At 43.3% G+C, this 14,789-nt stretch overlaps 1 protein-coding gene across 3 annotated transcripts in view; it reads left to right on the top strand.

The window, feature by feature from the left end:
* Window positions 1-14,789, top strand: part of PPP2R2B (protein phosphatase 2 regulatory subunit Bbeta) — a 306,812-nt gene that overhangs the window by 159,721 nt on the left and 132,302 nt on the right. Inside the window, exon 1 of one of the 3 annotated variants that reach the window (XM_075900292.1) lies at window positions 3,152-3,209. The exons of the other annotated variants lie outside the window; for them this stretch is intronic. Coding sequence (XP_075756407.1) covers window positions 3,167-3,209 — 43 coding nt within the window. The 5' untranslated portion in view covers window positions 3,152-3,166. Of the gene's footprint in view, window positions 1-3,151; window positions 3,210-14,789 lie in introns of those variants that run through there. 3 annotated transcript variants of the gene reach the window in all.

A 14,789-nucleotide genomic window follows, 5' to 3' on the forward strand; every position in this document is an offset into this window, starting at 1 on the left:
CAGCAGAGCTGGCCCAGCAGGACCAGGCTGTGAGAAGTCCCAGAGAGCAGGAAGGCAGGTGGCAGTGGCCATGTCAGCACCCCGGGAGGCACCCCCTGAGGGTTCATCTGTGACCGCACCCCAACACAGTGGGGATGATGGTACTGACCTTTGTAAAGGACTTTGGGATCTATGAATGGAAGGGCTATGGAAAAGCACAAGATTATTTAATATTACAATGCAAGCTTTGTTATCTGGCACTTTAACCAGCATTGCTCCCCAGACACAATACCACCTCATCTTAAGGCATGAGTGCACTTGACTCTCACTTATTCAGCCAGATGGCTTGATTCCGCTGACCCTTGCAAAGCTTCTGACAGCCAGCACAGCTGGCTGATGTCATCAGCAGGCACCTCCTTCGCCTGCCTTGAGCTGTTTAACCCTTTGCCTTCAGACTATACCTAATCCTTGCTCCTGTACATTCAATTAACAGGCAACCAGCATTCCCATGAGTGCTGAATAACAAAGCTTTCACTGTATTTTGCAGGCACAGATAATTGTGGGTACTTTTTATAGCACTTGGGCATCTTAGCACCTGATATTTTGTTGTCACATTTCTTAGATAACTTATTCCTTCTTAACTGGCTGTAACTTCTTGGGCAGATAGACACACAATGCATTTGGAACTTTCACTCACCTTTAAATTATTACATATTAAATGGGTTTAAAATACCTTGACTTATGAAAGGTGCAATATAAAATTGATTCCGATGGACCAAACGAAGAACTCTCTCTGAAGACTGTAGTTTGTTTTACATCAGCTCTGAATATGGTCCTGTGCTCCTAGAGTTCTTTTCTATTTGATTTGCCAAAGTGATCCCTGTTGCTTTCCCATCATGATTAAAATGTCTAAATGGGGCCACCCGAATTTACAGTTCACGTTTCAAGAAAGTGGCTCTTATGTCTTGCCAACCCTCAGCACGTTCACTTGTTAAATTATGCATATGCTAATGAAGTGTGAAAATCAGCCAAATAACAACTCTCTGTAATCGCTTAACGTCCCCAGAGCATTGTGGCTTTTTTATTATTATTATTTTATGATTTGCAGCCCATTCTGAGTCACGTTTCTTCAGGGCATTCTTCCAACAACTGGGGCTAATTAGCATTTTCACTTTTACCTCTTCTGAGAGCGACCTCCTCAAATGCTCAAAAGCCCACAACACCATTTGCATTTTCTGTCTTGAACTAAGTAATCTCTAATTTTCCATTATAGCATGGAATGGTTTCCTATTGCAGTTGCTGGAATCCACCTCATTACTCTTTGCTTGGGCCTGGGGGTGTTGGGAGGGAAGGCCTCAAACCATTAGGCATTCCAAGGTCACTTTTGCTCTGCTCGAAACTTCTTTATAATTTCAGCCTGTGAATTGGAATTTCTCTGTTTGGCATGACCTCCTGGACAAAGGTGCTATTCCATATTGAATCCTATCTGATTGCTGACTACGAATTTTTGACTAGGAGAGTAAGACATTTTGTTACTTCTACCATTCTTCCATCATTGTCTTTCTGGGAGTCTGCATACAATTTTGAGTTGCCCCAGCAGGACAAGATCATCGTTTTAACACATTATGCTGAATTGACACCACTACATGTTAAACCTTTATTTTCACTTAACTGCCAGAACCTGAGTGCACTTGTCTCGCTGTTTGACCTAAATGGTCCTTACCATTAAACAGTTGCATCATTCATGATACCAAGCTGGGAGGGGTTGCAAGTGCTTTGGAGGATAGGGTAATGATTCAAAATGATCTGGACAAACTGGAGAAGTGGCCTCAGAGAGGGTATTTAAATAATTGCTGCTTCAATTTAAATTAAAATGGCTGCTGCGCTGAAGCCGATCAGCTGTTTGTCGGCTCAGCACGCTAGTCTGGATGCTCCACGGTCGACATCAAAGGCATTTGTCGACCACCCCATTATGCCTCGTGGGATGAGGTTTACCGGGACAGTCGACAGATGCCTTTGATGTCGACCGCAGAGCATCCAGACTAGTGTGCTGAGCCGACAAACAGCTGATCGGCTTCAGCGTGGTAGCCATTTTAATTTAAATGAAGCAGCGATTATTTAAACTAATCTACATGGCTCTGGCGACAGAGCCATGTAATCTAGACATACCCCTAAATAGGATGAAGTTTAATAAGGACAGATACAAAGTACTCTACTTAGGAAGGAACAATCAGTTTCACACATACAAAATGGGGATGACTGTCTATGAAGGAGTAGCGCAGAAAGGCATCTAGGGGTTATAGTGGGTCACAAGCTAAATATGAGTCAGTAGTATGACACTGTTGCAAAAAAAGCCAACATGATCCTGGGATGCATTAAGAAGAGTGTCATAAGCAAGACATGAGAAGTCATTCTTCTGCTCTACTCTGCACTGATTAGGCCTCAGTTGGAGTATTGTGTCCAGTTTTGGACCCCATGTTTCAGGAGAGATGTGGACCAAATTACAGAAGGTCCAGGGAAGAGCAACAAAAATGATTAAAGGTCTAGGAAAACATGAGCTATGAGGGAAGACTGAAAGAATTGGGCTTGTTTAGTTTAGAAAAGAGAAGACTGAGAAGGGGCCATTATAGCAGCTTTCAAGTACCTAAAATGGTGTTACAAGGAGCAGGCAGAAAAATTATTCTCCTTAATTTCTGAGGATAGGACAAGAAGCAATGGGCTTAAATTGCATCAAGGGAGGTTTAGGTTGGACATTAGAGGAAACTTCCTAACTGTCAGGATTGTTAAGGACTGGAATAAATAGCCTAAAGAGGTTGTGGAAGCTCCATCATTGGTGATAATTAAGGGCAGGTTAGATAATTAACATCTGTCAAGGATAATCTAGATGGGGTGGGCAAAAGGTGGTTAGCAAGCCGGATCCAAACCACCAAACTGCTGGACCGGGCCTGCGGCTGCCTTGACACCACCCTTATTACAAAGCAGCTGCAGCTGCTGTAAACAGCAGGCTGCTAATTGCTATACAGTCTTGGGGGGAGGGGAGTGGGTCCTGGCACTGTCACCACTCCCTAGCAAATGCCCCAGCTCCCATTGGCCAGTTTCTGGCCAATAGAAGCTGAGAAACTTTGCTGAAGGCAGGGTCAGCAAATGAAGCCGCACTCACTCCCTGCCTGTGCCAGAGTAGAGCCACATGTCTCAGGTCCCTGCAGAGCTGCGGGCTAGCACCTGTATAGGTAAGTACCTCCCAGCCAGAGCCTGCCTCTGGCACCCCAACTACCTGTCCCAGGTCACCACCAAACCCTCTGTACCCCCTCTCCCACCTCCTCCAGGTCACAACTCCCTCCCATACCTTGTACCCCTTTGTACACTCCTTTCCCCAGGCAATAATCTTTTCCTGGACACTGCACTGCAAGCCGCTCCCCCAGATTATAAGCCCCTCCTTCATCCAAACTCCCTCTCAGACCCCACACTCCTTCCTGCACCCCAGTCCTCTGTCCCAAGCTCCCTTCTACATCCCACCTGCCGTCTCAGACCCTGCATTCCTCCATAGAAGTGCGGTCCTTGACCACTTTCCAAAATTTTGGAGTGATCCCCCATTAAAAGTTACTGGCCACCCCAGTCTAGATTGTACTTGGTCGTGCTGTGAGGGCAGTCGACTAGACTGAAGACCTCTTGAGTTTCCTTCCAGCTATGGTTCTATGAGGCTCAGTGTCCATTAGGTATGTGAATGACTAGTTGATGAGCATTTGCTTCTCAGATAGTTGACAGGCTAGTTGACTAGTCACAACCCCTCCTTCATTCCCCCTCCCCCACTTCTATCAGAAAGAGGCAACAAGGGGGGTGAAGAGAAGACCGCACTGCATGGAGCCTGCAGCCAGACCCTGGGCTTCATGCAGCAGGGGTGTCCTCAGGCTGCACATGGCATTTCAAAGCAGCAGTGCTGCGTGGAGCCCAGGGTCAGCATTGACCCAAGGCTCTGTGCTGCGCTGCTGCTTTGAGATGCCATGGGGAGCATAGGGCCAGCAGGGGACTGCTCCGCTGACCTGGGGCTCCTTGCAGCATTTTTGCCTTTGAAGTGTAGGGCTTTTGCTACGCTTCAAAGGCAGAAGTGCCCTGTTGGCTATCAAATTGTAACATCCCTAGTGTGCATTACTTGTCTGTAAAGCATCAGGCACACCTAGAACAATGTGTAAGTAACTACACAAGTAACAAAACTACCTTTTGTTTCCATCTGTGGCTAGTGGGGAATGGTGGATTTTTGTGTTACCACAAACTTGTTCCATCAAGCCCAAGGATTCTGTCTCATAAAAATAAACAAAGCACCCTGAAAGCCTGACTGTAGATTAACCATATGATAGCACCTCAGGAAACTGCAGAGTTCCAACACAACAACTTGAGGCAGAAGGGGGATCTGGTTAGCCACTTGGAAGCAGAATTATCTATCTAGATCTCACTTGCTAGCCAAAGCTGAGCAGAGAGTGAAAGAGGATGATGCTTTTCCACTTTAATATGGCTGGTGTATAAATACTTGAGAACAAGATGTGAGGCTTGGGCCAAAGAATGGCACACCCTGTTGGATCATGGGTCTTTGTATAGATTTGGTTTGTTTTCTGAATGGAAAACAACATGGAAATGACCTTGAATAGAGTTTGCTGAGTCCCCACAACTCCAGTTTCTGGCAAACTCAATGGAAGGTGCTCAGCACTGTGCTGAATCAGACCCTTACTAAATAATGTGGAGTGACAGGAAAAATGAGGGACAGATTTTAACAGAAACTCTACCTATGCACTCTCAAAGATGGTAGACAAGATAAGGACATGAATGTGCATGGCATAGAAAACACTGGCTTCTGATCCATTAATAGATCAGTGTACCTGCAGCTGAAAAAGCAAGTTACTAGCATTTTGGGGACATGCCACCGTATGCAAATAGTATATCCCATGGCACTTATAATTAATACAAGAAAAGACTGTCTGAGGGCTCGAGCACACAATTAAGGTATTTGACTGCGCTTTTGTGGGCCTGAGGCCTAAACGTTTAATCGTGGCATTTAAAATTGCACCTGTAATTTTGTGCGTGCACATTTTTATGCACACAGTTTTGCATGTGCAGATACTTTTATATGATCTCGGTAGCAAATTATGTGACCACTCAAATCATGTCATTATATCTGGAGATGCAGGTGCTGGAAGTAGGGGTTGCTCAGGGTGCTGCTGCACCTCTAGGCTAGAAGTGGTTTCTGTCATATACAGGGTTTACAGTGTGGTTCAATAACTCTGCACCCCAATATGTAAATTATCCAGCACCCCTCACTGCATATGATTCTCTTTTCACTTTCACTGAGTTAATTTCTGTGTAACTGCAGTGACTTCAGTGGAGTTACTTGTGGTTATGCTAATCCAAGATCAGAATTAGGCCATATTATATGAATACAAGGATTAAAACACAAGACCTTACACAAGGCCATTTTGTTTACCATCTTTGGATGGGGAAAATGTTTTGGGTGCAGTTTTAAAGGCCAAGTTGTTCTCTCTTTGAAAGCGTGATCCGTTGCATTAGAGATTCCCAGTTCTCTTCTGACCATTTAACATTTTCCCATGTGCCTTGTAAGTGTGTCTGCTTGCTTAGTTCCACTGTTTTAAATAATGGTGCATGGATCACATCTCTTTGTCACTTGAGTTCACAGCAGCCTCTGGTTGTTTCATTCCTCCAGCTGGGATCAAATGGTAACAATTAATCACATGCAATCCAGATATGTATCATCTCTTTATTTCTTCCACTCTTAGTCATACAAAGGTAAAACAGAACAGATCACCTTCTGCTCTTTGAAGAAAACCTGTTACATTATTAGAAAATTGATAGCAATAAGGAAAAGAAGGTGGAGGAGAAATAGTTGGTGCTCAAAGAATAATAAAATAGAAAATCCCAGGGTAAAAGAGATGCTGCAGTACATTTTAGATGGTCCACTTCCATGGTACAGCAGCGTTGTCAAAATCTGAATTTTCATTGCTGTGTTCACAATTGAATTGTGGGTGAAAAGCTGACTACTTGTATCTCTTTGTAGCTATAGGCTCAAGAGTCAAAAGTGATCAAACTTGCTACAGACTAATGTTGTTCATTGCTGACAGTAGTACTAAGAAATGCTTTATTGAAAAAAAAACACAGAGAATAGAAAAATCTTTATCTACCTTCTTCTGTGACATGACCTTATCCCATGGGAAATTATATTCTGTGCACAGTGCATGGCAAAAAACAAAAAGAAACAAAAACCCCTTCTTTATGCAGAGTACATACTGTTTTCAATGGTAGCACTGGGAATGACTCCATTTAAATCCAGCTAATTATGACTTGCAACCCCTGCCATAAATTAAAGTTTGATATGAGCCTATGACCAGTCACGGTCTATAATGTTTGAGAGCCATAAGGTCACTTTGGAAAACAGCAAGCAACATACTTATAATGGGCTGTTGGCCTCTATGGAAATTATTAATTAAATTTTATCTTCTTTTCTGCACGCTTGAATGCCACGACCATGAATCTTTAGACCTGAGGAAACCATCCTGCAGTAATAATTGTGTGCTTATCACAGGCTGAGCAGTCATTTAATATGCTCCTTTGTGTGTCAGATATCATAATGCAATGATGCAAGATGTCAAGATTTCTGAAAATGCCAATAGCATGCCTCACTGTGCATAAGGACCAGGTTTCAGATCTTACGATAAGACGACAACCAAGAATCAATAGAATGTGCAGTAATACATTTTCTCATAATTAGCTTTAGAATAAGCTCCTTCTGAGAGCATCAGAGGTACATCCTACTGTATATTATTCGGGAAAGAGCAGATACCTCTCTCATAGAATCCACAGAGGAGAAGGAATTGGTATCTCACTGCTTTGACCCCCCAAAGAGGACTGGATGGATTTTCTCACGTTCTAAATTCTTCTCCAGTTTAGCTGATTTAGAGGTAGGTTACAGCCAGTTTTTTAAAATGTCTTTAGGCCAAACCCTAAGATCATTATCTCACTTTTTCCTGGGTTCTTAATCAAATAAAACTCCCCATTAGTGTCTAGAGGAGTGCTGGATTGAGCCAGGGCCTACAGGATTTGGCTCACTGTGAGATTCAATATTTATTTATTTCCATGTAGTGACTTCCATATCACGTGACTGCTTGATTTCCGAGTCAGGAGGTTTTTCCTTTCTGTCAGTGATGCAAGCACCAGTTCTCAGTTCTTTCTGCCTCTGCACAATTACAAGAAATTCCTATTCATATCTATGTAATCAGATTAGTTGATGATGCCCGAGGCAGACTCTGGTGCATGAGGTTTTATCCCAGCTGATTGTGTACTCTGACATGTTCATAGTGATATAAAGTCTTGGTTGGTCTGTCAGTTCAGTGAATGTAACTTGGACACAATCCCTTCCTTCTCCCATTTGTACTAGAAATTCCATACAGTGGAAGCATGATAACATTCTTGGTAAACCCAGAGGGTTAAAAATGAGTAGTCCTGTGGCACCTTAGAGACTAACAAAAAACATATAGGATCATGAACTTTTGTGGGTAAAACAGAGGGCTAAATGGTCCTTGCCATGTTGAAGTCCATAAACCAGAATTTCACCTAAAAGGTTGAGCTACTCAAATTAGCACACTGCAAGTAATAGGGTAAAAGCTGGGACACGTGTGCAGAAACACAAAAGCCTGAACCTTTTGAGGCTAACTGCTTTTAATAATTCATGGCCAGACCATGTCTTTCCCTAAAGAGGGTGCAGCTCCTAAGTGACACAACTGAGCCTTCAATAAAAATACTTTATTTTTGGTCTAACCAAGAAACCTATAGCTCGCTGAGCTTTGCCTTGGATTTTATAGCAAGAAAATATTTAGCTGCTCCACTCAAAAATCCTTGGTGGCCAGTTATGTCTGATGTTTGGGATTCTTCTGAGCAAAACTATATAGTATACCAGGGTGGGCAATAATTTTTGACGAGGGACCACGCCAAGAATTTGGAAAGTTGTCAAGGGCTGCACTCTTCCATATTAATGGAGGGAGGTGCGGAGTCTGGGATGGAGGTTGGATGCAGAAGGGAGCTTTCAGTAAGGGATTGTGGTGCAGGAGAAGATGTGGGGTCTAGGAGAGAGTTTGGGTGAAGGAGGCAGTTGTGGCGTGAGTTAGGGGACTAGGGTGCAGGGTTTTGGGTTGTGACCTTGGGCAAGATGGAGTTGTGACCTGAGGAAGAGGACTAGGGTGTGGGGGGGGGGGTGAGGGTGTAGGAAGGGGGTGGAGAGGTTTGGGCTATGATCTAGGGCAGGAGGGGGCTGTGACCTGAGGCAGGAGATTGAGGGACAGGAGGGGGCATAGGGTTTGGGTTATGTGGGGTTGGAGGGGAAAGGGTTGGGGTTCCAGAGTCAGGCTCTGGCTAGGACACTTGCTTGCTTGACTCCCAGCCAGCTTTCCAAGCAGACTCCCTACCTGCCCCACCCCCTTCTTGCTGCAGGGGCCATGTGGATTCTGAAAAGCTAGACGGGGGAGGGTGCTTCCCAAGCTGTCTGTTGGCACAGGCAGCTCCCACTGGCCAGAAACCAGCCAATGGAATTGTGCTGGGGTGGGAGCAGCATGTAAACCCTTTCCTCCCTCCCCGGGCTCACAGCTGTTCAAACAGCCACCCGTGACAGGGCGCGCCCCCCCCCCCCCATGCTTTATGAAATGGACTTACGAACACAAATATACATAACTCAAAGATGCTTTTGACAAATTGCTTCATATAATCTATTAATAGTAATGTCTTAATCTGCTAGATCTGTTTATCTTATTTGGTGTGTGTATCATTCTTAAGTTTGTAATTTACTTTGCTCTGCCTGTTCTCACTTATAACCACTTAAATCCTACTGCATGTACTTAATAAAATCATTTTTATTTTCTATCAAGACCAGTGTAAATAATTGTTACTTTGAGGGGGCAATCAGTGTGTATATTTCCCCTTTTCATTGTTAAAGGGGACTTACCTAATTCATTTGGGGTTCTGATCCCATTTGGGGAGTGGTATCCAGGGAAGCAGGGCCCAAAATTGTGGAGGGCAGGGATCTCAGCTCTGTGTCTTGGCTGGGGGAGACCAGGGAGTTGGCCCAACAGGACAGCCCCAAAGAGCAGGAAGGCAAGTGTCAGTGGCCTTATCAGCATTCCAGGAAGCCCCCTCCAAGGGGTCTTCTGTGGCTGCACCCCCTCACACCCACAAGAGCCATATTTCTCGGCAGCATGTAGGGGGTAGGCCTGGAGTCCACGGGCCAGATCAGGTGGCTTGGTGGGCTGCATCCGGCCCATGGAGGGTGTTTTCCTCAGGCATGCAGTAGACCATCTCTCAAGCAGTCATGCTTGGGCCTTTCAAGATATTGCCACTTTTAACTCTCCGATTACAGGTTGCAAAAGAAGGTGCCTTTCACTATGGATAGAATTAAACACATTTGTCTGAGTGCCAATCATGCACACCCGTAACTGAAGGTGCAGTGGTGTTGTATCAATGTAGATGGAATATATGGGTCCAAAGAGTCAAAGATGTTAACGTGACCCTGTAACTGTCCAATATTAATCAATTTTGAACAGGACTTGGGATTTGTCATGCAGAGAGACAGCCCGATTATGGCCACGGCAAACTCACCATTTATGTATGTTGTAAACCTTTTATTAAAGATCTAGAAGAGAAGGAAAAAACGTTATGGCATTTGAAATGAGAAATATTAATTAAGAGTTTTATTTTAAAACATCCCTTGTCTCCTTTGGTTGTAAAACACTTTTAGAAGGAAATTTCCCTTTTTGAATCTTTTGGGTGGTATTAAAGATGTCAGTCAACAACTGTCCTTTTTGGGGAGCAAAGGAGTTTAACTGAGATGGGTGAGACCAGTCATTGCTGTTGGTAAAATCTGATTCAATTTCCTAGAAGGCAAAACAAGACAAAGACAGAAAAGACAGTGCAGCTTCTGTCTCTGGTGTTGACTTTTCCCTCCATGAGAATGCGAGTGAAAACACAGGCACAGTGTTCCCATACGATATTGTCAGTCACTCTGGGATGTGAAAAACTTGTACAAGCTTTGGACTGTTGAGGCATTACATTCAGCTGCCTTTTTGGTCTCAGGTCTATAGCGGTGTTTCAAAATACACAGTCTCGTTCAGCTAAGCCAGACTTAGTACACAAAAGACAAAAGAGGGAGATAGAAAAGAGGAGATAAGGTGAGGAAGGAAAAGAACATAATGGGGGTGTGACAGTGGCAAAGTCTCAGATCCCTAATGATGTTTGGGATTCAGCTGGAGCTAGGAGAGGTGAACAAGATGTCGTCATGGTCTTTCTAGCCCAGTCTAGTCAGGACCTCTGCCAGGATTAAACAAAGGTAAAGTGTCCCATCAAGCATGATGGTATAGCTTGCTTCTTCCTCTCCTCTTCTCTTTCAGCCATCCAGAGTCACGGTTGCCAGGTTTTTCTCCTCTTCGTCTCTTTGAGGACCCCAAAAGGGAGTGATAGATGGACTAGCCTATTTCTTCATTATTTTGTTCATTGGTTAGGCCTAATTCATGACAAACCAGTTTTGGTTTGTTAATTTCCTGTCCCACACTTCTGTTGCTTATCAGACATCATTTTAATAGAAGCCTTTAATACAACTCATTGGCCTTTTTGTGTCAATTTGAGAGCTGTTGGAAAATATTGTTGTCTGGAACTATGCAGTTGACCCTGTATTGCTCAGTGTGGTCGTGTACCACAGCAATAGAAAAATTCTGACTCTGATCCTCCTGCTCCAAAAGCACAGAGAATCTGTGTTAGCTGTATTCTGTATAGGGCACATGAGACACAGCTGAGCAGTTTCCATTCTCTCAAAGTGTGTACAGTAGTGGCATTAGCCAATTTATTTGAAAGTCTTCTATTAGAAGTCACGTTGCTTTTCCACACCAAAGAGAAGTGGGTATCAAAAGCACACACTCTGGTTTACAACACATCTGCCCCCACATCTCCCATAACGTGTTGGCAGCTTATGCAGCAGAGTCAGTCTCAAGCTCGAGCAAGTCTCTTTTAATTTCAGGGTGCCTTGATGTAAGCGACATTGCAAGTTCTGCATGATTTTATTAGCCTGTGCTGCTGTATTGCCAGTGGAGCTATTAGTGACATTAGAGTAAATCTTCATGCATTTTCTGTGATTACTACCGGCACCAGCAGGCCTCTGCCACAGGACTTGAGAATTTTTTCCTAGGAGGGACAGTTCAATATTTTCAAAGCCAGAATTCACTGGACTAATGATAGGGCCATGCTCTTAAATTAATGCCACTATCTTGCACCTGTTCCCTGACCCAGTTCCACTTACTAACTTTGATGACTCCGTAAGAGAACAACATCCTCTGTGTGTCACCCATGAGTTGCTCAGTGAACAGAATAATTAAGGGAAGATAAAGGAATTTTCCAGTGTTGCAAATATGCTTCTTGCAACCCAATAAAATTCTTGGTTCAGACTGATGGTCTTGATGCCTGGCTTCCCTTCTGAAAACTTTAGCCATAGAAACTAAGTATTCATTTGATCTTGTATTCAGCATCCGAGACACACTAAGGGCAGGATCCTTCAGGCCTTACTCGTCTATGAAATTCTACAGTTTCTACAGTCGTGAACAAGGGCTACTTGCATGAGAGAGGATTGGGCTCTAATCTGCTGTGAGCTGAACAGTGCACGTGATAGTCATTACCCATAATACATTGTTTTTCCGAGTCAATATCATCAGCTTGATAATGCTGTTTAATCCCTTACACTGATTTAGAATTCCATCAGAGAACAGTAATGTGTTTCTGTTCTGAGGGTTTTGCTATGGTGTAAAAGCATTACTGGATTAACTTTATCTTTGCTATTAGAGAGGTCTTTAGGAGTTAGCACAATTTATTAAAAATAAATAAAAACAAAACAAACCTAGCTATATTGGCAGGGTCCTTTAAGTGGAGAGTATTCCCTGACCCTGGCTGATATCAGAAGCTTGCACAAGGCCAATGGGTGCCCCAGTGAAGAACTAAAATCTTTCACTTATCCATAAACAGTAACCATGACACAGAAACTTTTGGACAGTGGGCTTCTACAGCCCCCTAACTGAGTCTGGATTAGCCCAGCATAATGCCTGGGTTAGGTGTGGGTCAGATTTCTCTGTTTGTGAGGCTTAGTCTGAGGTTTTATATTAGTGCTGTTATGATTCACATCCATCTCTCAATGTTGGGAGACTATACGCTTGTTAGATGACTTAGGTAAGAAGTAGATACAAAATCCTGTCAGAACGTATCTGGTAAGATTGCCTTCTGCTTCAGCTTTAGTAGGAATTGAGGTGTTTGTTGCATTATAATGATGATGATAATACCTAGTTCTTATTTCATGCTTTTTATTCAGCAGATCTCTTTAGAAGTTGCTCTGCTCATTGCAGATTAATCCTAACTGCCACAGATCAAAAGGATTAATTTGGTCCTGGTTCAGCAGTATTCAGTTCTAGATCACTTAACTTTTGCTTGAAGAAAGCAGGTTACTCTCACTATGCCTGCCCTTGGTGAGCCCTACGAATCTGCATTACAAATCATACCGCAGTTCATACTGATTAACAGACCTTGCTCAAGTTTCAACAATGGAAGAGTAGGGGATGCTGCATATCAGCTGCTTTGACACAGATATACATGCAAGTACAAGTTGGACCTCCCCGGTCTGGCACCCTTGGGACCTGACCAGTCCCGGATGAGGGATCTTGCTGGGCCAGGAGAGTTCATTTCAAGAAGCCTGCCAGGCCTTCCAGCTGATTCCCCACCTCATGCTGGCCCAGCTGCCCTGTTGACCTTGCTGCCATGGCCCTGGAGCTATGCCAGGCAGCCAAGTGCACTGGGCTCAAGGACCCACAGGGCATCTGCGTGGGCAGCAGCTCCTAGCTCCACTGGGCAGCCTGCTGCCCTGCCACCCCTGCAGGGATCTTTACCATTAGCCTTCCACTGCGACTCTCTGGTCCTGCCACATCTGTGCCAGACCATGGGTGTTCCTGAACCAGAGAATCCCAGTTAAGAGAGTTTCAACCTGTATCTGCCTACATTTTTGCCTTCAATTTCTGTAGCTATCGAAGAGTTCCTGCGCATCCAGAAATATAATCTATGCTATCATGTGCCGAAAGTGTCCGTCTGCTATGTACATTGGACAAACATCTCAGACACTTCGCCAAAGGATTAATGCCCACAAAACAGATATCAGACAAGATCACAAAGAAAAAACAGTTTCTTGCCATTTTAACCAGAAAGGACACTCTCTAAATGACTTAACCACCTGCATTCTGCTACAAAGACCTTTTACATCTGCACTTGAAAGGGAATCCTCTGAACTGTCATTCATGTTAAAATTCGACACCCTCCAAAAAGGAATGAACAAACACTCAAACTATCTTACCCATTACCAAGATAGCTTCCCCAATTATCACCTCTAATACCATTAACTCACAAACATCCCACTCTCCCCACCTCTAATATCATTAACTCACTGGCATTCACCTTCCTCCCCCCCCCCCCCCCCCCCCGCATCCCTCTTCTGTTCTGAAATGTGATTTGTCCTTTTCATATGTGTTCATTTTTTTAAATTGTATCCTTTGGTATATATGGTTGTGACTACTTTCTTCCACTATTTGATCTGAGGAAGTGGGTCTGGCCCACGAAAGCTCATCATCTAATAAACCATCTTGTTAGTCTTTAAAGTGCTACATAGTCCTGTATTTTGTTTCAGCTACACCAGACTAACACGGCTACATTTCTATCACTTTGAGAAACACTGAGTTAAACTGAGTAAGTAATTGATAATGTAGGGGTATTGCACATAATACAATGTGTTTTTTTCTTTCTTTTGTTCGCTCTGACTGCTTTTGAACATCAGACAATCAGAGCTAGTTTAATCAAGTCAGAGTTCATTTCCAAGGACAGAAACTTGTTGTAGGGAACTGACTCTGTGAAGCACAAAAAAGATGACTCAGAAGATACGTTGATTTTTTTTATTTTTATTTTATTTTCTCTGCAAAAATCTCTGATCAGCTGGGGTCTTTCAGTTCGTTTATGATAGCTCTAAATCTCTGTGGCATTTAAAAATTGAAAGGCACTGGCTCTTTAGTTCAGACCTGGTACTTAGAAGATAAACTTGGAAGAAAGACACCATCTGTCACAGAGCATCTATCTCTGGACCAAACTGAAAGAGAAGGCCTGCAGTTATATCCCGTGGATTTTTAATTTAGGGGGAAAAAATGTGCCAAGCATGATCTAAGACCTGCAGCTCTGTGGGTCAAGAAACCAAAATGAAACTGGCATTAAAATGGAGGCTGGATAAGTTTGGTTCTTGAAGAAACTTACTGTAACTTGTTCAAGAGGATGCATTGTGTTTTACTAGTAGAGGAAAATACCTTATCAGCTTTTGGGTTTTCAAGTAATTTAAACATAGCCACTGAAATAGTCACTACTCTTTACACCTGCATAGGGATTGGGTACAAGTATCAAATAAGTGTATAACTCACTCATTCAATCTTTTTCTTTATTGATGAAGCCCAGTCTATTGGATTAAGCCTGCTCCCGTAAATATGAGCAATCAGAATTTGGGATTTGAGATGTAAGAATAGCTGTTCACCCTCCTTTTACTCTTTCAGTTGATGTTATCTCTAACTGATCCGGCCTGAGTGAAACCTTGATGCACTACTATTTTATTCACATTATCTCCTTTACAACACAGTACGTAGGGAAAAGACCACCAGGTTTTGGAGGTATACATGCATAAGAAATAAATCAGATGCTTGGTTAGCCCA

Source organism: Pelodiscus sinensis, chromosome 17 (assembly GCF_049634645.1).
Source record: "Pelodiscus sinensis isolate JC-2024 chromosome 17, ASM4963464v1, whole genome shotgun sequence".
NCBI classification, from domain to species: Eukaryota; Metazoa; Chordata; order Testudines; family Trionychidae; genus Pelodiscus; species Pelodiscus sinensis.